The 23410-nt window shown below is 37.6% G+C and overlaps 1 protein-coding gene across 2 annotated transcripts in view; it reads right to left on the bottom strand.

The window, feature by feature from the left end:
- Positions 1–3634: 3634 nt before the first annotated feature.
- Positions 3635–23410, bottom strand: part of EMCN (endomucin) — a 93560-nt gene continuing 73784 nt past the window's right edge. The window contains exons 8-13 of one of the 2 annotated variants that reach the window (XR_004350148.1): positions 21463–21558; positions 17942–17966; positions 16387–16448; positions 10741–10814; positions 8422–8523; positions 3635–4592 (exon numbers count right to left, since the gene is read on the bottom strand). Coding sequence is in view for 1 of the 2 variants with exons in the window: in XM_032633602.1 (XP_032489493.1) it covers positions 10780–10814; positions 16387–16448; positions 17942–17966; positions 21463–21558 (218 nt within the window). In the remaining variant the exon portion in view is untranslated. The remainder of the gene's footprint in view (positions 4593–8421; positions 8524–10740; positions 10815–16386; positions 16449–17941; positions 17967–21462; positions 21559–23410) is intronic. The other variant, XM_032633602.1, reaches the window with a different exon arrangement.

Genomic DNA, 23410 nt, shown 5'->3' with positions numbered 1-23410 from the left:
GTTGAATGATTTTACATTCCCACTAGCAATGTATGAGAGTTCTAGTTTCTCCATATTTCCATCAACACTTGGCATTGTTGGCCTTTATAATTTTAGCCACTCCTGTGGATATGTAGTGGTATCTCACTGTAGTTTTAAATTTGCATTTTCCTGATGAATAACTGATATTGAGTGTCTTTTCATGTGCTTATCAGAAAATCATACATCCCCTTTAGTGAATTGTCTTTTCTAATTTTTTTCTGTTTTTCAGTGGATTGACTTCTTATTTTTAAGCTTTTTGAGCTCCTTATATGTCCTAGATCTAAGCCATGTCAGATATATATAATGTAAATATTTTCTCCTATCCTTTGGCTTTGCATTTTCAGTTTATTAATGCTCATTTGGAGAGCAGAATTTTTAGTTTAAAGTTCGACTGATGTTGTCTTTAATTTTGGTCTTTTGGGCCTTATCTAGGAAATCTTTACTGACATTAAGGAAGGCAAATGTTATAGATCTGGATTTAACGTTTAAGGTTATGACACTTTAGAGTCAGTTTTGTGTGTGGTCTGAGGTAAGTGTTGAGCTTTGCTTTTTCATCACGTGAGTTCCAGAACAATTTGTTGAGAGGACTGTCCTTTCCCCATTGAATTATTGTGGCACCCTTGTCAAAAATCAGTTGACCATATATTCATGTGTATATAGGAGAAAAGCATACATTTGATTCTTTCTGTAATCTCTATTTTATTTCATTGATTAAATTCTCTTCTTAGGTCAGTTCTGAACTGTCTCGATTTAAAGTAAGTTTTTAAATCCAGTATTGTGAGTCCTCCAAATTTAGGCTTTTAAGAAAATGTTTTAGCTATTCTAAGTCCATTTTATTTCCATATAAACATTGGAATCATCTTAACAATTTCTACAAAGAAGAAAATTAAATTTGGCCTGAAACTGTAATAAATCTGTAGATCAATTCGTATAGAACTGACATCTTAATAATACTGAGTCTTTTAATGCATGATTTAGTATTCTTTAATTTCTCTTAGAAGTTTGACAGTTTTTAAGTGTACAGGGAGTGAACATACCTTGTAAAATTTATCCCTCAGAATTTTATATATATACTGGCATAATTGTAAATGGTATATATATTTTTTTAATTTTCATTTTTTGGTTACTAAATAAAAGAAATCAGTTGATTCTGTATATTGATCTTATATTCTTCAACTATTACAAATCAATTTATTAATTTTGGTAGGTTTTTTGGAGATTTCATAGGATTAATGCATGACTTTGTCACCTTTGTTTATAATGGGATGGTAAAGTGGTCCTTTTACCACTAACTATAGCCAGGAACATAATTGTTAACCCGTTTTTATATATAGGTAAACTGAGATTAGAAAGACTAAGTAATAAAGTGATGAAGAGCAGGGATTTGGGGTTTAGGTTGGAATCCAAATTTTTACTGCTTACTAGTTGTACCACCTTGGATAAGTTATTTAATTTTCTGTCTTGGTTTCCATATATCTAAAATGAATATGCTGCTGCTGAGAAAAATAATAAAACAAATATAATGTAATATTAGAAGTTGTATCTTATCATTGTTTTCTTATTAACTGAGATGACAGATTTGAAGGTTTTAGCACAGTGCCTGGAAACAGTGCCTCAGACACAGTGTCACTAACCAATGATATTATCCGTAATCGCTTTGGTAGAATTCTGACTTTAAGTTCAGGAATGTAATATTGATGAACAAGATAGAGGTTTTTTCATTATTTATCAAAACTGTTTTTCCTTTAAAAAGTATCCAGAACAAGAAAAAGGTGTTCAGGCCCATAGGATAAATCCCCTTGAAGAAAAGACAAAGTATACTCATTTAAAGGAACATGAGAAGTCTTGTTTGCATTTGTGGGGAAATTTTGACCAGAAGTTCTGTAGATAATCCATGACATATTCTCAGCTCAAGGTACTTATTAGTTAGTTAATCACAATGACGGATATCTTCAATATTAGGCAATAATTAACAAATTCACAGTCTTGAGACTACCACTCAAAAAATAGCTTTTAAAGGACTTTTTAGAACCCCATAAATTCTCGATGGAGAAAAATCAGGCGGAAGAGCTAGCCTGCTCATTGTTGAAGGTTTGTCGGTGTCCTAAGTTGATCCTCAAGAACTTAAGTTTGGCAGGTAGATGAGAAATAAGATACAGATTTGTCAGATATGTAAGGGAATATTTCAGCTCAGCAAGGGGAATTTAGAAGTCTTTCTCTGCTGACTGATCACAGCCAGTGTGTCAGACAGCAACATCCGCTTATTCTTAGATGACAACAGTTAATTAGCTCTTGTTTATGTTTTGACTATTGATAGACTTAAATTATATTCATATTGTCATGCAGAACAAACACACAGAAAGGTTTGCCTTTGATCTAAATACATTTTTTCCTTGGCTGCAGTGACATTTGAACTGTATATCAGAATAAAAAACTTCTAAGAAATCAGGCATAAAAATAGTAGGGGCGGGGGCGGGGTGGGAGGGGGGCGCTGCAAAAAAAAGTAAATCATCTAAATCAGATAATTTAAAAAACATCTGATTAATGATAATTTTGGCTTGAAAACCAAGTGCCTTATTTCAACAGACATTCAAGTTGACTTATAAAAATGCAGACATTACCTTTGAGATTGACTTTACAAAATGCCATGAATATCTCTGCAAATATCTCAATCCTCTTATCACTTTGACTTTTTAAAGATTTAATGCTATAGTTGTAAGTATAAAGCATATTCCTTATGTATAATTCTTGAACTAGAGTGAATTTCATTCTTTCATTATGTTTAAAAAGCTTTCCTTCTTCCTGATCCTTATAAACTCCCTTCGAACAATATTTATTAAAGGTCAAGAAAATGGTTTTTCTAGAAGTCAAAATAGCATATCACTTGTAGTAATTTAAATTGCAGAAGAGTTTGTATCTTTACTACATTCTGTGTAACAATGCTTTTGCTCTGTAAAGTATTCTGGGGGTGTTGGAATATTTTTCTTTTGAAGACAAATGCTCCATGGTTGGCATGCTCTAGCCACTGCTGCACCCATTTAAAGACTTCTAGGTTAGAGTTAAGCATGGGCAAAGCATCCCTCAAGGGAAAGTGTAGGTACTGGAGATCCTAGCCTTTTTCTATACCCTATTGTTGTTCTTTTTCTTTTTTATTCCCCATTTTTCTTCTCAAAGAAACATAAAGAGGCACCAGTAAAAAATATAAGTATTCTTGTTTGGTGTCCTTGATTAGAAGTCGTGCAGACATCAGGGAGCAAAAACCAAAGTGATTATTCACATAATCCTCAACGCTGAACATTTTAAAATACACTGCAACAAAATAAATTGTAAAAGGTAGTTTTAAATGTACCCTCTGTCTCTACTACATTGTCCTCGTATCACTAGGATAATTTAGCACTGAAGTCAGCTTAGGCAATCATAAAAGTTAAAGAGCTGCCCCAGGCAGCGTTTTCGTTCCAAAACTTTCCACAGAACTTCAGCCATCATGATGTCTTGATCCCTTGTGTCCAAGGAGTGGTCAAGGTTTATCATTCAGCCTTCAACAGAAGAATTTGACCCTGATGGAGCGGCAGCTATAATCATATGGTATTTTTAGGAAAGTGATACACTGAAAAATAATATCACAATTATGTATTTATGAAATGTTGGTTTCTACAAACTGGAGATTTAAGAATGATTGCTAGAACAAATCAATACATTTCTAAAAGAAAATAAAAATGCACAGAGATAGTGTCAATCAAATCGATTATGAAAAATCACAGTCCTGTTATCTTCATAATGAATGCAGTACAGTGTCATAAATGCCCTTACATCCTTGTCACATAGTGTGAATTACAAAGAGAAAGACCAAAGAAATGGTAAATTGACTTCCCTTGAACAGGGTCTGATACGTGAATCCTTTGTCCCTTTCTCACTTATTAGATGCCTTTCATTAGTGAGCTCTCATAGTCTAATAATCAATCCAAAAATACTCATAATTATGGGAAGACAATATCATTGCCATTTTCACAGTCATATTATCATATTTTTAGTGTGTTGAGTACAGCAATTATTCATGAAAAGTAACACATGTAAGTATGAATAAAATATCTTTATGTACAAAGTGGCATGGCAGGATTTTGACCCAATATTTAATAATACACTTGCAAATTTTCCCTGCATTAACATAGTAGAAAACAATAAATACAAACGTTAGGTAATAAAAGAACACTGAGAAAGTAGGAAAGTCTCCGTGGATAAGAAATGTTAGTTCTGAAAACTCTAAACTCAAGGGACAGTCATTTCATCAGTGAAGGCACCTGCCTGGGCTGTCAGGTTACCTGCTCACAGATGCCCCTCCTAAAATTCCCTCCCCTAGGAATGTTCCTATAAAATGTGGTAATGTGTTTTTTCACATCTTAAAGGACAGGAGAGGCCCAGGATGGTTTCCAGTTCTCTTAGATTATTGCGTGTCATCTGGACATCACTTTATTGGGACAGGTGCATACTGGCGAGCAGGATTGGAGGTCAGGATTGAATCCACAGGGCTTTCTCCCTTTCTAACCGAGGAACACAGAAGCTGAAGAGTAAGCCTGTGGGGTGGGAAAGGGGGAAACAAAAAAGGTCAGATTCCAAGAAAGTGAAGACGTAGAGATGCTGGGGACACCATCCCTTGGTAAGAAATGTTAGCGACCAGCTGAGTTTTTCCACCCAGTAGAGTCACTGGAATGTCTCATAAGCACTTCAACCTCAACAAGTCTGAAAGGAAACCCACTAGACTGCCTCCCAAACCTATTCCCTCTCGCTCCGTAATTCCAATCTTTGCTCTTACCTTCATGATCCATCCGGGCACTCATGCTAGATGTGTGGGCATAATCTATACCCCTAATAGTTCTCCTTCCCCAATGCCTACATTCACACAATCCCTACCTCTGGAGAATGTCACCTTCCAGACAATTCTTTATTCTATTCTGCCTCTTCCTCTGTATCCCTACTGTATCTGCAGACCTGGTGAAGCCCTTGTTCTTTTCCCGGGGAATACTGGAATAGCCCTCTGACCTCTCCCCTTCCAGTCTTACTCCTGTTGAATTAATCTTCCACACTGAACACTGAGTGATGTGTCTCAAGCACAAATCTCATCGTATTCCTCTTCTGATTAAAGCACTTCACCGCACCCTATCACTAACGCGACATCGTTTGAGGTCTGTTGCTTGCGGTAACAATGTGAGTAATTAAGGAATTGATTGGCAACTTTCATGCTTTGCTTCCGTGTACTTATCAGGGAGAAGAGTGAAGAGGCAACTCTGCACTTCTCCTTCACAGAAAGGAGAGTCAGGGCTTTGGTTTATTACTTTGGGTTTTCTTGTTTGCGGTACAGAAAGAACTTTATTGGCGCCCCGAAACAGCAGGAGATGGAAGCTTCTGTGCTTTAACTGGGAAAGGGGCACATGCCCGGCATGGCGGGGTAGGTGCTGTCGTGCTGCTGATGGCAGTGCTGGTGGTTTGCTGGAGTCTGGGAGGAGGATGATATGGTGGGGGTGAGGGTGGGCAGTGGACCAGCGTGGAGACCTGCATCTTGCTCCCTCATGGCATGGTCGGTGAGGCAGGACCTTTGCTAGGGACGGTTGCGTTGCTGCCTTGCAGTGCGGGAGCCGGACACTGGTTACTGTGTCTTGCGGGACAGTTGGAAGAACAGAGAGTGGACATAGGATCCAGATCAAGCCTTAGTCTGTGGAAAGGACTGTAAAGCAGGGCATTTCTTTTTTCTTTATTTTTTTTATTTTTTATTTTTTTTTGCGGTACGTGGGCCTCTCACTGTTGTGGCCTCTCCCGTTGCGGAGCACAGGCTCCGGACGCGCAGGCTCAGCGGCCATGGCTCACGGGCCCAGCCGCTCCGCGGCATGTGGGATCCTCCCGGACCGGGGCACGAATCCGTGTCCCCTGCATTGGCAGGCTGGCTCTCAACCACTGCGCCACCAGGGAAGCCCCCATGATAGATTCTTTAATCATATTGACAACACTTTATAAGCAAAGAAGCACAATGGTTCTAGGAGCAAAGGTCATTCTATCCTGGTTTTATAGATGTGGAACCTACTGCAAAGCATTATAAAGAAATTTGTTGAAGGCCATAGACTAGGATCAGAAAATAAATCTTGCTTTACTTGTGATGTTTTCTTTTTAGCCCTCATTCTTCATTTTAAAATGTAAGAAAAATAATTGAAGAACATGTTAAGCTTTTCTGGAAGTTCACCAAGATGCTTTTAGATTATCAAGGGTATCATTTAGAAAAGTACAGAAGTACAGTGAATTGCATCTGCAAGAAAAATAGAAATGGGTAACATTCCACTTTGTTGAGGATCTTTCATACAAGTTATTGGTCTTGCTGCCCCTTGGTTCTTCGTTGATCTGAAACTCCCCCTCACTTCTTAAACTGGCAGGTGGCTTGGAACAGAACGGACAGGAGACCTACTGGAGAGGGAGCGGCCAGGTGGCAGTAGGTCTCCTCCCTTCTAAAGCACAGGATTGCTCTCAGAACAATCAAAAGACTTTCTTTTCAGTTCTAAAATTGTTTTTCCCCTCATTTAAGATATATCTTGGACATGTCTACATGCAATTTAAAAATTGTCTTGATAATCACTTTTGCTAGTTGTATAATGTCATTGATTGGATCATACCTAATTTATCTGAAATTTCCATACCACTGGACATGCTGTTTCTAAATGTTTGCTACCATTCTTTGTATATTAATCTTTAATCACATTTCAGATAATTTCCTTTTGAAAATTTCCTAAAAGTGAAATTACTAGGTGACAAATGTGAATATTTTAAGTCTCTTAGTGAATATTACCAAACTGCTCTTTGGAAAGATTAATCCAGTTAATCCAATTTATACTGTCAAATGCAGCATGTACTATTTGCTTCACCAGTATGATTTTTAAAAATTAGAAGAAGGAAAACTCAAGTAATTGAAGGTTATAATTTTTTTGGTCTTAATTCCATTTTTGATTAGTAATAGTACAGGAACTCTTCTATCATTTTATATTACCATTTTTATTTCCTCCTCTGTGAATTGCCTGTTCCTGGCCTTTGCTCATTTAAAAAATTTCTGATGTGTATAACTGTCTTTGTATATTTAAAATACTAATGAATTGGTCTCATATTTATGACAAACAGATTCCCAATTTATAATTTATAGTTTTCTTTATGATAATTTTTATGTTTGGAAATTTTAAGTCATGATGTAGTAGAATTCCTATTATTTCCATTGTGTTATATTGTTTCCTGGTCTGAAAATTCTTAATCAGACACATAACACAACCTAACAAATTTTTCTTCTTTTTTTTACATTTAGTTTTTTAATATATTTTCCCCATATAGATATTATTAGCTAATGTCCCTTCACACTCATTATTAACCAATTTGTTCAGACCATTTGTTGGCATCAGTAAGAAAAGGATGTGCTTTCCTGCTCTACATTTTGGCATAAAAATTCTGGCCTTAGCAGAAGTCCTATGTAACAGCAAATCAATCCCTTGTCACTTTGTCATAAAATAATTAATCTCTTGTCATAAAAGAATTAATCTCAGAAGAAGATAACAGAGCATATTTGCATTACAAGTGAGCACAAATATGTATAGAAGTACATACAGCTAATGTATCTCTAATCTTTGATTCCAGCGGCCTTCAAAACTTACCCCAAGTTACTTTTGTACTAATAACCATTTTGAGGGAGGTATCAGCTAATAGCTGGGAGGAAAATGAATTATACAGGGAAAGTTTAAACTAAAATAATCATTTTCTTATTCTAAATAAATTATGGTCCCTAAATATAGCAATAAATCTGCAGTGAAAGATAATAGTTTTTGAAACTCCTATCAACCTTCCTCTTGTTGACATAAAAGTCTTAAGAGATTTTAGAACTAGATTGAATTGATCAATTGTATCAATCATGCCCATATAGCTTTTTAATTTTTTTCTCTATTTTCTTATTTCTTATGTGCGATTTCATGTTCTCACTAGACAAAGCTTTGCAGAGAGGGCAAGGGTCATAGATTAAAGGTATTTTGGAATTCCATTAAATATAACAGTCAGCACAAAATAGATGATCTTTATACGAAGCAGCAGCATTAAATACATCTAGAAATGTATCCTGAGGTGAAAAATTTTAACATGAGTGAATGTTTCCATATCAGTGTTTGCGGTTGCATACCAATCCAAAGACTTCTCAATTTCTTTTCTCAACTTCTAGTTCTGATAAATGCATTCCTATTTATCCTGAATTTCCGAGTTGATATCTTATTTCTAGGTGATATCTGATTTCTAGGAGAAAGCAAGTACTCAGCGGTTACTACATTTAAAGTACAATGGTTGCTAATAGAAATATATTGAAAAAGAGTAAGACAAATAGACAATAGAACTGACCAATTTCAAATATGTTTCTTCCCATTACTTTCATCTTTACTCTTCAGAACATTGTTATGTAATTCCACAATTACTCAGAAAGTCAACAGAAGCTATTTACCTCTGCAAATCAAAAGACATGAGATTAGAGGCTAGGAATATTTTTTCAAGTACAAAAATTGAAAGGAATGGGAGTTGGATAATAATTCATTTTGTTGAGCTTGTTTGGGTCAGTACTCTTCCTTTTCTTCTGTATAGAGACTGTCTCCTGCATAGAGACTTTTTCTTTCTTTCTCTTTCCAACTGAACAGAAGACTTCTTCTTCCTCCAAACTGGACAATTAGTCACTAAGATTTGAGCATTTTAACAATCTGGAAAGCATCCTTTTACTAGCCACAGGATTGCAAAGAAACCATAGCTTGTACGGAAGGAAGCTTGCCATATACTAGAGAGGGCTGGACCACGTCTCCACAAATTTCTCACACTTCTCAGGTTCTTGAATCTTGCATCTGAAAGAGTGCATTGCAAAAGGATAGGCAAAGGCCCAGATTGCTCTCATCCTAACCCACCCCTTGCTGGCTAGACAAGGATGAAATTCTGACACTGATGCATGTCTGGATGACACTCCTTTGTTTACGTCTCCTGCTCCTGGCCAGAGAAGCATGGCTGGCATCATTTATTCAATAAACACTGGCTGAGTATCCATAACAGCACTGTCTTTGTGCTGGGAAGTAGACATAGGTAGTGGGCATAACAATGATATTCCCCCCGGACGCTACCCAGAGTGACTACCATCGTGTGTAGGCCAATTCTGGGCATACACCTATTAATCTGTTCTTTTGCTTTTTTACTATTAGTTGCTAAAGGGTAAATTTCTCTGCAGGTTCTAAAAATTATCAAACCCTAATTGTGAGGGCACTTAATCAATGCTGCTTGTGAAAAATAAGTCAAAAGAAACTTTTCTTACCCAATTCTAGAAAAGCAAAAGACGGTCCCATGCTAAGCTGGAAAGGTTAATTCCAGCAGGCCTGAAATCGGGCTGAGTTGTTTTACTGAAATAAGACATGTACCTGCATTGCACTGACTCCTGGTCAAAGAATGGAACACACAGAATAGCAGTTGCTTGTGATCATAGTTTTGAGAGGCTTCAGTTATTCATTGATTAACAATTAATGTAATGAGATTGATCACCTTGCATCTGGTCTCATTGAGACACCTGGAGGGCTCTGTTGCTCATCTAGTTATACAGCAAGAATGTACCTACATGACCATCTGGGTACTGTAAGTTCCCTATATACTAACGAGTTCCGTTCCAAGAGTGTGTTCGTAAGTCCAGTTTGTTCGTAAGTCCAACAAAGTTAGCCTAGGTACCCAACTAACACAATCAGCTGTATAGTACTGTACTGTCATAGGTTTATAATACTTTTCACACAAATAATACATTAAAAAAAACAAAAAATGAAGGAAACATTTTTACTCTTACAGTACAGTACCTTGAAAAGTACAGTAGTACAGGACCACAGCTGGCCTACAGGGGCCGGCATCGAGTGAACAGGCAAGAGGAGTTACTGACTGGAGGAGGGAGAGGAGGTGGGAGATGGTAGAGCTGAAAGGTCGTTAGGAATAGGAGACAGAGTGCAGTTTCACTCATGCCTGACGTTGATGGAACGCATGTTTGCGTCTTGGAAAGTTCGCAACTTGAAGGTTCATATGCGGGGAACTTACTGTATAAGACACCCCAGCTGAGAGTGCATTTTGGATCACCTTGTTTGAGGTACTTTGTGCACACATCCATGGTTCCTGGCTCCAGAGAGAAAGTACATCTGGGTACGGTTCTTACTGAGAGAGGACAATTGGACCTCCCACCTGGAATCTCTGGACCCCTCTCCCTGAGCCAGCCTTTGGCTGTGATGCACATTCTTACCTTAATGCAGCTCCTATGTCATATACTATTTTTTTTTTTTACTGTCATTTTGGGTCCTGCAAATCTTCCTTAGCAATAGAACCCTGTCTAACTGCCACTGTTAAGTATATATATGCTGACCCAGGCAGAGGCAAACTGCATCTATGAGGAAGCATTACCAACAGGCAGAAAGGAGGAATTGTATCATTCCTGAGGTAGGCAGGGCAACTGGAAGAATCTTCTACAGCCCCCCAGACATTTATTTCTCTGGCAAGTGTTCTTAGAGTTTGTTTTTAGACAAACAGAAAATGATAGTTTAACTGACACAAGCTATTAACTTTTCAGGTTATAAAAGTCTTTAAAAATAATCTGGGCTGCAGCAGGCTAACGAAACAGATATTAACGAGTATCTCAGTGAGTGGAATTAGGGAACTTACATATTTATCGCCCAGGTGTGGAGAGGATTCATCAAGCTGTCAGTTCTTGGTTTTTCCTTGTGCAGAGTGCTCACCTAAAAGCAGAAGATATGCTTTGATCTATAAGCTCAGAGAGTGAATAACGATGAAAATAAAAGTTTTTTGGCTTGTTTTCTGTTTTTCAAGGAAAGTCCAATTTCCCTTCAAGAACGTCATTAGAGCCACAACTTACCTCTTGGTATTGCCTGGAAATGGTTCACCAAGATTTATGAGCTTTATTCGGCCATTGTTTATTTTTACCCTAGAGGAGCAATGCTAACTCACTCCCTGCAGATGGGGGTGTGAGTTGGGAGGTGATAGCAAGAGAGGCGCCCTAGGGAGTAAGTTATTGAATTTTGCTTGTTCCATAAGCTGGCTCTGCCTGAGCAAAACTACATCATATATTTAAAATGCCATTTTATCAGGAAAACATTCTAGGGTCCTTTGTTTAGATAATTCAGTGAGAGTTTTGTGAAAATGAATTTATAGGCCAACATGAATACTTTGGTGACATACAAAGCAGCACAGGGAACATTGCTCAAAATAACCATGTTATTCCATCATCAATATAAAGATAAATATTTTAAAGATAAATAAGTTAAGATAAATATTAACTTAGGATGTTGGGGAGCTGAGAGGCCCCAAGCACTTTTTTAAAAAATTTATTTATTTAATTTAATTTTGGTCGTCGTTGCTGCACGGGGGCTTTCTTTAGTTGCGGCGAGCAGGGGCTGCTCTTCATTGAGGTGCTCACTCAGGCTTCTCATTGCGGTGGCTTCTCTTGTTGCAGAGCACGGGCTCTAGGCACGCGGGCTCAGGAGTTGTGGCACATGAGCTTAGTTGCTCTGTGGCATGTGGGATCTTCCCGGCCCAGGGCTCGAACCTGTGTCCCCTGCATTGGCAGGTGGATTCTTAACCACTGCGCCAGCAGGGAAGCCCCCAAGCATTTTTACTTGCTCTTGGATTTGTGTTCAAAGCATTTCACATTACCTGTGTCTTTCATGTACATTCAAGTAACAACAGCAGTCACATTATATAAAAGCAGTATGGGTCCAAGTGTCCAGCTTTGAGAACAAATGTCATTGTTTTGCTCCAGCTTTTATCTGCCAGCTAAGAAACCAGTCTTCTGGGGACTCCATTGATGTCACCCATTACCTGCACTGTCATGGTGATAGTAAATAGTACCAGAGACCTAAGAAGAACAAACCTGGGGCTCCCCTTCAAGAGTTCCTCAAGTCTTCTGCTTCAAAAAATGTCAGGCTCAGAGCAACAGCCCTCACAGCCCCTGCCCCACTACAACCCTTTGCTCACTACTGTTTATTTAACAAAAAGCACGGCATGTCCTGGAATCCATGGCTATAAAGTACAGGAATAAGAAGTAAACAAAAGAAACATTTATTGAACCCCTACTGTCTGCCAGAGTCATGTAAAACAAATCATATGAAAAACTTCAATTCTTAATACCTCCCAAAGTCTGTCTAACTGGGAATAGAAAGTGTGGAAAGATTCAATAACCATATGAATCAAATAACAGTTACAATAATGATATATGCGGTAAAAGCAAACAAAGTACATATACACCTAGAAAAAAACAACTGGAAAGAAATACACCAAATGCCAATACTGATCATATCAAGGTTTTCTCTCATAAGTAATTTTTAATTCTTTTCTATTCTCCATTTTCCCCCATTCTCCATTATGCATAACGTGGTCAAATATTAAAATGGCAGTTTAAGCCACGAAGAGATATTCAAGGCAGTAGTGCATGCTTGCCAATCAACAGTTAGAGGAGAGAAAGACCACGTACAGCTGGGACAGTCAAGGAAGTCTTGGTGTAAATGCAGAGATTGACGCAACAACTATTGAAGGGCTGTGAAGACAGATGCCGAATCTCTGTATGGTTTTATACATCTATGAATCTTTCCCTCATCTTTACAGTTGTTCATTTCCAGTTGTTAATGAACGTTTGTAAAACATAAATAAACAGAAAAGTAACTGTACATTTAATGAGTAATTACCATAACATACTAATTAGTATTAGTATACTAATAATATATGAATAATATGTAATTACCACAATGCGTAGGAGGGGAGGTGGGAGTGACAAAGGAGACCAAGGTGCTGTCTCCTCCTTCAAAAGAGCTTGAGCTCAGTGAGGAACACAGAGGATAGGAGATGAGTGACATCTGGGAAGTACATGTTATTAAATGGTTCAAAATTGGAGCAAGTGAAATCTGGCACATCATGAAAGGCCTTGTAGACGTGCTAAAGTGTTGGAACTTAATCTTAAGTAATTAAAACTTATCAGAGTTTTCTAAGCAAAGGAAAATTATAAATGGATTCAGATCTGCTTTTTCTTCCTCCAAATAGTTCAAAACCAAGTGATGCTTTGAAATTAAATTCAGTGATACAGTATTTTCTTTCTTTTGTGGAATCATGTATTCCTTAATTTAGGCAATTTTCTTCATATTTGTATAGCCTTACATGTTAAAAATGAGATAATGTACGTTAACTTTCTGAGGAGTGGTGTAAGTGGGAATCATCTTTAAAATGCATCATGTCACATGTATATTTTGTAGTAAATCATGAGGATGTTTAACTTGGAAGACTTCTTACTAAACCTGAGTGGCATCTTATATGTTCTCATAAAGGACTCCGTGATCTGCTATGTTTGGTGCTCATTTTTTTCTGAAAGCACGTTCTTGTGTATGCCCTAGTAGGCTTTCTCTTTTACATTAAAGAAAGCTCCCAATTGAAATAATCAAATTTTAAATGTTATGGGCCACATTTTCAACGGAAGAACCCTGCTTGAGAAAGAACGTATTTAGAAGAAGCAGGAAGTGTGGATGGATGAACACCATGGCCAATTAGAGGAGGAGGACTTGAGGCAAGGAACTGTCTTATCCAGAGAAAATACTCAGAACAATAACCATTACACATAGAGGCTTGTAGAAACCCAGAAAATTTAGCATCCACTGGCATTCCCCTGAAGGTGAGTTGCTGCAGAGCTCTGTTTCCTTGGAAACATGATATATTGACCTCTAAAATGGCAAAATTGATTTTGAGATATAAGACCAGAGTTTATAAATTGACATACTGACCAATCCAATGAATTCTTAAGACCATTGAATCTCAAATTTCATGTTGTTACCCACACTGGTGCATTAATTAATACTATGTCCCTTAGGCCATGTAGCACATAATATGAAATATGTAACAATCATCGGTTCCGAGTGGTGAATAGTCACATATTCTATCAAATTCTTTTTCTGTATTTTTTAACTATTTAAAAATTTTTATATAGGAGATACTGGAAATTTAGGCTAAACCTGTGAACTTATATAAAACCTAATCATTTCAGACTATTCTAGTTATATTTTAGAATGATGTCACTATTAGGGAAGAGATATTTAAGTGAAAATAATTATAATAATGTAATTTCTATTGAGTGTGGTGAGCATAATTTTATAACGAAAGCATATTTGAATAAGTTTTGAAAGAAGGTAGAAAGAGATTTGTTTGCAGGTGTTTCAGGAACCATCAAATCCTGTTAATGGTGGACAGACTTTAATAAAAACTGTGGTAGTACAAAGAGAATTTGGAGGGCATTGTTTTAGATTATCAGTTCTAGGCTATTGAAATCAACTCAGAGTCACCCATTTTAGTTTTCCCCATTACCAAATATTTTCTATAATCAGCTAGGTTGACTTTTGAGAGATTATTTTATTAAAAGAAGTGTGCTTCCTAACTTGAGGTTGGCAGAAATAAAAGTACCAGAGACTAGATCTTATTATTTCCATACTAATATTTCCTCCTTAGACCTATGACCTGAAAAGCTACTTATGAAGCAAAGGAACTTTGGGTAGTTAAGGGTCTTCTTAACTATCCCACCGTGATCTACCCACTTATTATTGCAGTTAGTATGAGGGTGGGAGATAGTAGCTTACACAGAATTATCCTTGGGCCTTGAAGAAGAATCAGAAAGCAAATTTGCAACCAAGAAACACAAGGTTTCTCTGTGGATTCCCCCTCCTGAAAGCCGCGATTCTGGTGTCAGTTGTCATTTCCCTGGTAGAAACAGGTAGCAGAACAGGTGATCCTGATCTCAGGCCCCTCCTCACCAGGAGAGCCAAGGGCTCCTATACGGAGGCTTCTGGTCCACAGCTTGGAGACCCCTAGAAGCTGCCCAGTGTTCGGTTTAAATCCCGAGGGGATAAAGGAGTGTGCATGAAATTACAGGTTGTCATGCTGCTCACAAGTCACAGGCAGATTCTGAGAACTTTTCTTGATAAATGGTGTAGTCGCACTCCGGGTCCTTCATAACCTTACTCAGGACTGGTTCACGTTTAGTCTCCTTGCCTGGAGGTTTTCCTTGACCAAGTAGAATAGGCTCAGCTACTTAGTCAAGGCTGGTAAACAGCCAGGAGAAACTGGTGAGTGGTTTCCAATTATCCTGTGGAGGAATTTTACTCTTTCATTCATTCATATGGTTACCTTCAATAGAACAGTGTGGGAATAAAGAAATGTGTAAGAGATACAAGAATGAAAGTCTCTCTTAAAATAAAATGGCTCCCACGAGGGATCTGGCCATGTCGCTGCAGATTTTGGGTGCCCTTGCTTTTCAACCTCTTTTGTTTATCTGTTGTAGTTTGTTCTAGTTAGAATCTCCTACCTGAAATGGGGACCTTATTCAGCCTTTGATATCTTGCTCTTCAATTGGGACTATATTTATAGCCTTTTGTTTTACAAAATCGGTTTTTGCAACATATTTATAATGTTTATCATCTGATAGCTCTCACTTCACATAACATATGTATTGTGGGAGTATTTTGTATAGGTAAAATTGGGGGGACTGAATATAGTAAATATCTTGATGTAACTTGATATTTAAATTAGAGCCACATAGATTGTTTCATAAAACTCATAATTTTTATTTATTTACTTTTTATTTTTTTGTCATATTGATGTTTTAAATATTTTGTTTACTCAAAACAAAAACGTAATCTGTGTTTTTTTAATTTTTAAAAACTAGCATCTCATTTTTCATTGCTTTCGATACAAATATAATTCATACAAATCATATCTGTATTTTGAAAATCTTTTTAGATTGCAAACCAAACAAAATCAAAACCTAAGAAACTAGAAAAAAGAAATGTAAATTTTATCAGTAGGAAATTGTGTTTTGTCCTTACTGAGAAGCTCAATTAAAGTATTTGAAGTGATATAAAATATGATATACATTTTAACTGATGAATCCTAGTTCCAGTTGACTGTACACAGCCATTACCAAAAATGAAACAAAACAACAGCAATACTTTAAAAAAAACCCTGCGGCATACTTAGTGTTTTTTCTGCCACTACTGCAGAATAGAAAATGCCTCTAGTCACCACCCATTCTTTAGAACACATCTGCATGCAACCTCCAAAAGCCAGATGGTCTAATAATCTTACCAAAAATGATATTTCTAGGGCTCATCTTTCCTTCATAGGAGAATTTTGTATTTCTTGGGAGTTAATGATTGAGTTTTTCTAGAGAAGTTATGCTTTTTGGTTATGTTCACATGAACAAAATCCAAGTTAGATTTTGAAATAACCATTTTTCATCTAATCGACAATCTGGGAGCTTACCAGACTCATGAGAAATTGTCTTAACAGTGAGAAGCTTCACACTCTCTTTATCGGACTGAGGTCTATTTGGGAACAGAAAACATTAAGTTAGCGCCACAGTAATTAGCATTACGTATCTGTGAAGGAAAGTAAACATGATACAAACAGAAAGAAGAAGATACACGTGCATATATATTTTTAAGTGTTTCTATGGCAAAACTTGTGTTTCTTCATGTACAGACACATATACTTTTATAGCACTTTCATTTCTGGAATCAAGCCAATAAATCTCTGTTATTCTGTTATGGTGATGATCATCAGCTAAATTAAACATCAAGATGGGTCACGTAGGGACTTCCCTGGCAGTCCAGTGGTTAAGACTCCGCGCTCCCAATGCAGGGGGCACAGGTTCGATCCCTGGTGGGAGAACTAACATCCCTCATGCCGAGCGGCACACAGCCGAAAAAAAAAAAAAAAAAAACACACACCTGTCATGAGGTCCATGTTGCACATGCTTCCACTTCCTAATTGTGAGGGGAAGACATAGAAATGTTTCCAAACCTTTTGGACTGATCTGAGTTCTGGGTAATTCCTTTTCATGAGGTCGTGGATACTGCAGTATAGTGTCTGAACTGTCTATTTCAACAAGAGTTCCCACCTATCCCTTCTCAGACTCAAAATAGTTTCAAACCCCAATTCCTCTCCTTGGACATCTCAAGAACCTCTACTTTTAATTAAGAATGGTAGGTGGTGTAGGGACATTATTCTTTTCTTTTTTTTTTTTTTTTTTTTTTTTCAGTACGCGGGCCTCTCACTGTTGTGGCCTCTCCTGTTGCGGAGCACAGGCTCCGGATGCGCAGGCTCAGCGGCCATGGCTCACGGGCCCAGCCGCTCCGCGGCATGTGGGATCTTCCCGGACCGGGGCACAAACCCGTGTCCCCATCAGCAGGCGGACTCTCAACCGCTGCGCCACCAGGGAAGCCTGGGACATTATTCTTAAAGTTCACATCCCAATGAATATACAAAAACACCCACAAAAAGGCAGGCTACAAAGTCAGGTCAACACAGAAAACAACCACAGAATTTGGTTTTGACATTAAAAAAGTTTGTCTCTTTGCAGCACCTTGATTGTAACAGTTGGTAGGATTGCTAACAACTGCTTTGTTTGTTTTAGTAAAGTTGAAGCAAAATAACCATCTGTTGTTAAAGTAAAGCCACTCAGAGCTGTCTCAAGGTGCAGGCATGATTTTTCCCTAATTGTGAGAAGCATATTGAAAATTTCAATGGGAAAACTATTTTAAAACTCTAGCTATGTTTTTCTATGATTTTTTTGGCAACTTTTGATTTCTGATTTTACCACTTTACCCAAGCTTAAGAGCCAGTTGTTGGAATTTCTCAGTTGAATTTCTCATACTTGAGAGCTCTCTGACAAATAGGTAGCCAAACCCCATATACTATGCCTTCTGCAAAATGCTTGAAAAACCCGAAGAAGTATGAGTAGAGGATCAATACTTTCCTCTATATAAATGACAGGGTCAGAGCTTCTAGAAGAAAACAATGATGCAGCATTACTTACTGGTCATTTCCATTTTCAGGTGTGCCTAGGAGAGGAGGGAATTGTTATTAGAGCTGTGAGGAGCTTAGCTGCAAAAAACCTGAGACCCCTGCCACTTTCTGCTCAAAGATGTCTCTAAAGCCAATTTTTAACTTTTCAGTCTCTCGCCCCATTCCCCGCCCCACTGACCATTTCCTCAGACGTGGTGACTACTCATTCCTCAGTCACAGCTAATACATTCATGGTATAGTCTCAAGTAGGCCAACTCCACTGAACTTAGCTCTGGACTAATTTTAATCTTATAGTTTCGTATCACTGTGTGGAACTATTATCCATTATTGTACATCCCACAGACACCAAAAAAGGTTTCAGTATCTCTGGAAACAAATTCTTCTCAGAGTATTGAATTACCTTCTTAAAACAAAGAATTGACTTTTTGGCTTTTCTTTATATGTTGCTCTCTCTGGGGACCTAAATCTCTGTATCTGTGGTGAGCCACGATGCCGATATTGCTTCTAATTGCATCTGAAGCCCACGGCTTCAGCTTCTCAGAAGTGCCCTACAAAATGTCACTGAGCCTACTAACTGTAACTAATCTTCTGTCCGCTTTGCCAGGCTGTTCCACGAGGTCGGTAGAAAGCAAGCCGGGCTCGTGAGAACACAGAGTGATTCATTCTGCACGAGAGCATGGCCTCTCGGGAGCAGATCATGCTGGTCAAACCATGCATTGACCTGTGGCCTATTAGGCAAAATATTTAATGTAATCACTTAAGGGCCTTGCTTTATTCCGGATTTTGCTGTGATTTTATTCCATGGCTCGGCTCCCATCTCTTGGATTTCTTTTCATCTCTAAGGTAGCTCGTATCAGGATATGCCTTTTGGATATCATTCTCTTGACTTTGACCATCATTGTTTTATAAAGACGTTGATTTCCACGAAAATTTTGGCTATTTCTGTCACCTTGGCTAAGCTACTCCAACATGAATCTTAATCCCTAGAATTTAATTCATGGCACGGTATGCTGTTCACCAACTAGATCTAACTTCATCTTCCCTACCATCAGTAGGGTTTTAACAACAATCCAGTTCACCTATAAAGTCCCCCTTAATAGGAAGTGTCAACTTTTCAAATAACTTATTTGCAAATCTTCCTATGCAAAGCAGTTTTTCACTACAGGGTATTTTTACTGATGGATTTAGCCCACAGTTTTTTTCCCTATCCTGTATACTCAACACCCACTGGCTTCAACTAGATTGGGTGAGTTCCCATAAAAGATAGGATTGGTGCTTTAGAAACTTAGAGAAATTAAACTGATTTATAAAAACGCTATTTCCCCTCTGGAAACTGAGTGAGGAAACGTATTTCAGACTTTATTAAGAAGTTTATTCACTAACTCCCAGAGGGAAAGACGTTGATTTGTTTTCTTCTTATTTTACAGCAAGAGCTAAAATGAACACTGCTGTTTTCATATCGTTACTTTCCCTTGCACTGTCTTGCTCAGGTGCCAAACTGTCCGTGCCCTGCACAGTCAGGGATTGGCCTCAGGAACAGCATCCATTAGTGTCCTGGGGGCACATTGTCCATGGGGTAAACAAAGAAGAGCGTGGCTCATAAAAATGGTTCATTTTTACTTTTTAACAGTATATGAGACTTAGGTAGAGTTCTGTTAGTGAACTGTTTAGAATTAAAGTGAGGAAAAGAAAGGTTCTATTTTACTGAAAATTACAAAATTTAACTCAACAAGCGTACATAAGGCTCTCTCTGCTATTTGTTATGCACAATGCCATGTGAGTCATACGTAGTTTGTGACTTGGAGGGGTTGCCTCAAGTTATGGACTGAATGTTTGTGTCCCCTCAAAATTCATATGTTACATCTTAATGCCCAATGTGATGGTATTAGGATGCTGGGCCTTTGGAAAGTGATTAGGTCAGGAGGGCAGAGTCCTTAGGAATGGCTTAGTGCCCTTATGAAAGAGACCCCAGAGAATTCTCTTGTCCCCTCTGCCACAAGAAGACACAGGCAGATCTGAAAACCAGGAAGAGTGCGCTCATCAGACGTCAAATCTGATGGTGTGTTGGTTGAACTTGTCAGCCTTGGGAACTGTGAGAAATAAATGTTTGTTGTTTAAGCCACCTGATCTATGGCATTTTTGTTACAGCAGCCTGGACAGAATAAGATGTTTGACTTTCAGGGGAAGCAGGCTTATAGAGAAGTAACTATATTATAGTGTGATGAATACTATCATTAAATTCTGTGGAATTAGAAGTAATAGAACACTCCACTCTGCTTAAAGAGATGGGGTGTTGAAAAAATATGGATTAAGTTTGTTTTTAAGCTAGATCCTAATGGATAAGATGGAGATTAGGTGTGTTATAAAAGTTAAGGTGTGTTATAAAAGTTAAGCAGGGGGCTGAACATTCCAAGGGAAGGAATAACATGGATGAAGCAGAATACATGGCACTACATTATACAACCAGGAAGGTGTCTGAAATGGAAAGACAGATTGAAGTTTAAGATAACATAGGCGAGTTCCCAGGAACTGGAGGGGGATTCAGAGGAAGCATGAAATAAAAAGAGACCTCAAGTTCCTGGAACAGAAAAAAGACTGAATAAAGACCAAAAGAAATCTCAATAAAGTCGGGACTTTATAACTAAAGTTATAACTTTAGTATCAATTTTGGTCAATTAATTGTGACAAATATACCATACTAATGTAAGATATTAATCATAAGGGTAGAGGGGAACTCTCTACCTATCTTCACAACTTTTCTGTAAATCTAAATCTATCCTAAGATTTAAAAGTTTATTTTAAAAAAGACTTTAAAATGTAATGCCATTATGGGAATCATAAATATTCAAGAGGCAGCGGGAAGAAGATGAAGCAGCAAAAAGAAGAAAAAGAGTGAGGATGTAAAACAAGGCAGTGTCATTTTAAATGAAAGAAGAAAGACTTTCCAAAGCTAATGGAGAGATTAAGGAGGATAATAAAGAATTGTTGGACTAGAATCCCTCTAAAAATTGCAATAGCGTTCAATCCTGAGGAACTGATTCAATTAGCAGAACACACAGTTGTGGAAGACACCTTCATAGGAAGGAAGCTGTGCCTCCCAGGAGGGAAGAAAGTCACAAAACACTCTTCTTGAAATTATGGGTCCCAAAGGGAAATTCTTAGCGATACTTCCCTTTATTCTCTGTTACACGGAAATGGAACAAATCTTCGCTATAGTTAACGCATGTCACTTTATGCCTTCTTTACTACCGTATTCCCCTGACCACCCACAAAACCAGGGCCTTTTCATTTTAAAAAAATGTGTCCATATTTGATATTATCTGCCATTAGTAGCTAATTTCTACTCCTTACCTTCACCGGCATTCAATGGATTTCTCTGCCCCTTTCCCTCTACCTCTGTGATCAAGCAATACAGCAGTTTGTTTCTGTGTATAATGCCTCTCTCCTCTTAAGAGTTTAAATTCAAGTTTAGACTGAGCATGTTTATTCTCCTTTTAGGAAAACAAAATGAAACAAGACACTGTTACCTACCTGGGTCTGTCTTCCAGCACATTCGATACAAACCCACCAAAGCAAAGACTGAAAGTGTTATTGCAATCAAAGCAATAACCACAGGCAAAATGATACCTAAAAAGTATTGGAGACATTGTCAGTTAGAGTGGCTATTGAATTTCACAACAAATCATTCATGAACTGAGGAGAAGCATGTATGCTTCCTTTCTTCTTTAAACATCATTTTATTTAAAAGAAGATTTTTTTTTTTAAGCAAAGAAGATAATTATCTGATTCCTGGGTTTTGCCTTAGTTGTCATTTCTGATGTATCCACTTGATGTCAGTCTTGTAGCCTTTCTGAAATAAAACTCCAAACCTAAGGAAGACAGTTCCCACTTTCCTGGTGACTGAAGGAATGAGGAGGTGGGAGACTGGCCGGGAAGAAGCTGTCCACTATGGTCAGAACCATATTCACACTTTATATTCTTTACTAGTTTATAGTGAAGTTACTAATACATAGCTTGGATGAAGGCATTGAGAAGGCACAAACTTCCAATTATAAGATAAATAAAACTAGGGTTTTAATGTATAACATGATAAATAGAATTAACTCTGTTGTATGTTACATATGAAAGTTGTTAAGAGAGCAAGTCCCCAGAGTTCTCATCACAAGAAAAAACATTTTTCTATTTCTTTAATTTTGTATCCATATGAGGTGATGGATGTTCACTAACTTATTGTGATAAGTTTCATGATGTATGTAAGTCAAATCATTATGCTGTACACCTAAAACTTATGCAGTGCTGTATGTCAATTATATCTCAATAAAACTGGAAGAAAAAGAAATATATATCCTCTACTGGTTCTAGTGGAAATGCTCTAGTCATAAAGCTGGCTTCTTAAAAAAAAATCACTAATATCTTTCTGTAAAAATATCTTAGGACTAAAAAGGCATACAATAACATAAGTGGATATTGATGGATATCATGGTGGAACAGTATGGTCCAAGAAAGATAAGCATGTGTGTATTTGTGAATGTCTGCTTGGGGGAGTGGTGTTGCTACAGTAAACTAGGGTGAGTTTTTGCTGTTCTCATCAAAAGAAGGGTTTTGTTGTTTGTTTGTTTGTTTTAGCATCTGCCTTCTTTTCTGACAGTCATTTCCCAGGTTAAAACAAGAGTGAAGAAAGGAAAAAGCTGTCATAGGGATGTAAGTAGAGATATAGATGTTATAGTTACTATTTAGTTAGGTGTTCTCATCTGCTGGCATATGTACTCCTTATATTTACCGGGGGATTGAGAATAGCTAGGAGATTCATTTGTAGGGTGGGTTACACTTCACTGTTATGGTTAAATATTTGTTTTAAGTAAGTTCTGCTGGGTTCATATTAGACCTTACATGAGATCATTAGTGCCTCCCAAAATGAAGATGGCATGAATCAGCAGCTCAATAAATGCAATACTGACTTATTGACTGGAATGACTTTACCTAAGCCTAAGATAATCTTTTATTATCACAGCTTCATATATATTCATCTTATTCTTAATTTTCAGGGCAATTAATGAATATTCTCTATTCAGTCCTAGCATAAACAGTGGCTGACATATATATGTTTTTGCTAAAATGGAACTTTTCTTAAAAGGCCATTTTTAACATTAAGATAAAGTTTTGTAAAGGTGAAAATTCATTTTTATGGAATCTCTGCCCATGCACTTTGGCTTATCAGAGATTAGTCCCATCAATTCACCTTGACCCCTGGTGGTAGCTGCTTAGCACTAAGGTGAGAAAAAAAAAAAAAAATCCCCAAAGTGTATTTATTAAAACCAGACTCAATGGGAGGAAACTTTCAAAGCAGGTGGCAATTATATAGGATTATAATGGGATTGCAGGTTCAGTAAAGTTGAGAAAAGGCTGTCTGTAGTTGAATCCCTTCCCTTATTGGTAACATTCAAACTTTCTGCAGTTCTACTGCCTTGAATGAAGACGC

The sequence above is a fragment of the Phocoena sinus genome, chromosome 5 (genome assembly GCF_008692025.1).
Source record: "Phocoena sinus isolate mPhoSin1 chromosome 5, mPhoSin1.pri, whole genome shotgun sequence".
Classification (NCBI taxonomy): Eukaryota; Metazoa; Chordata; class Mammalia; order Artiodactyla; family Phocoenidae; genus Phocoena; species Phocoena sinus.
This window is presented reverse-complemented; position numbering and strand designations above follow the sequence as displayed.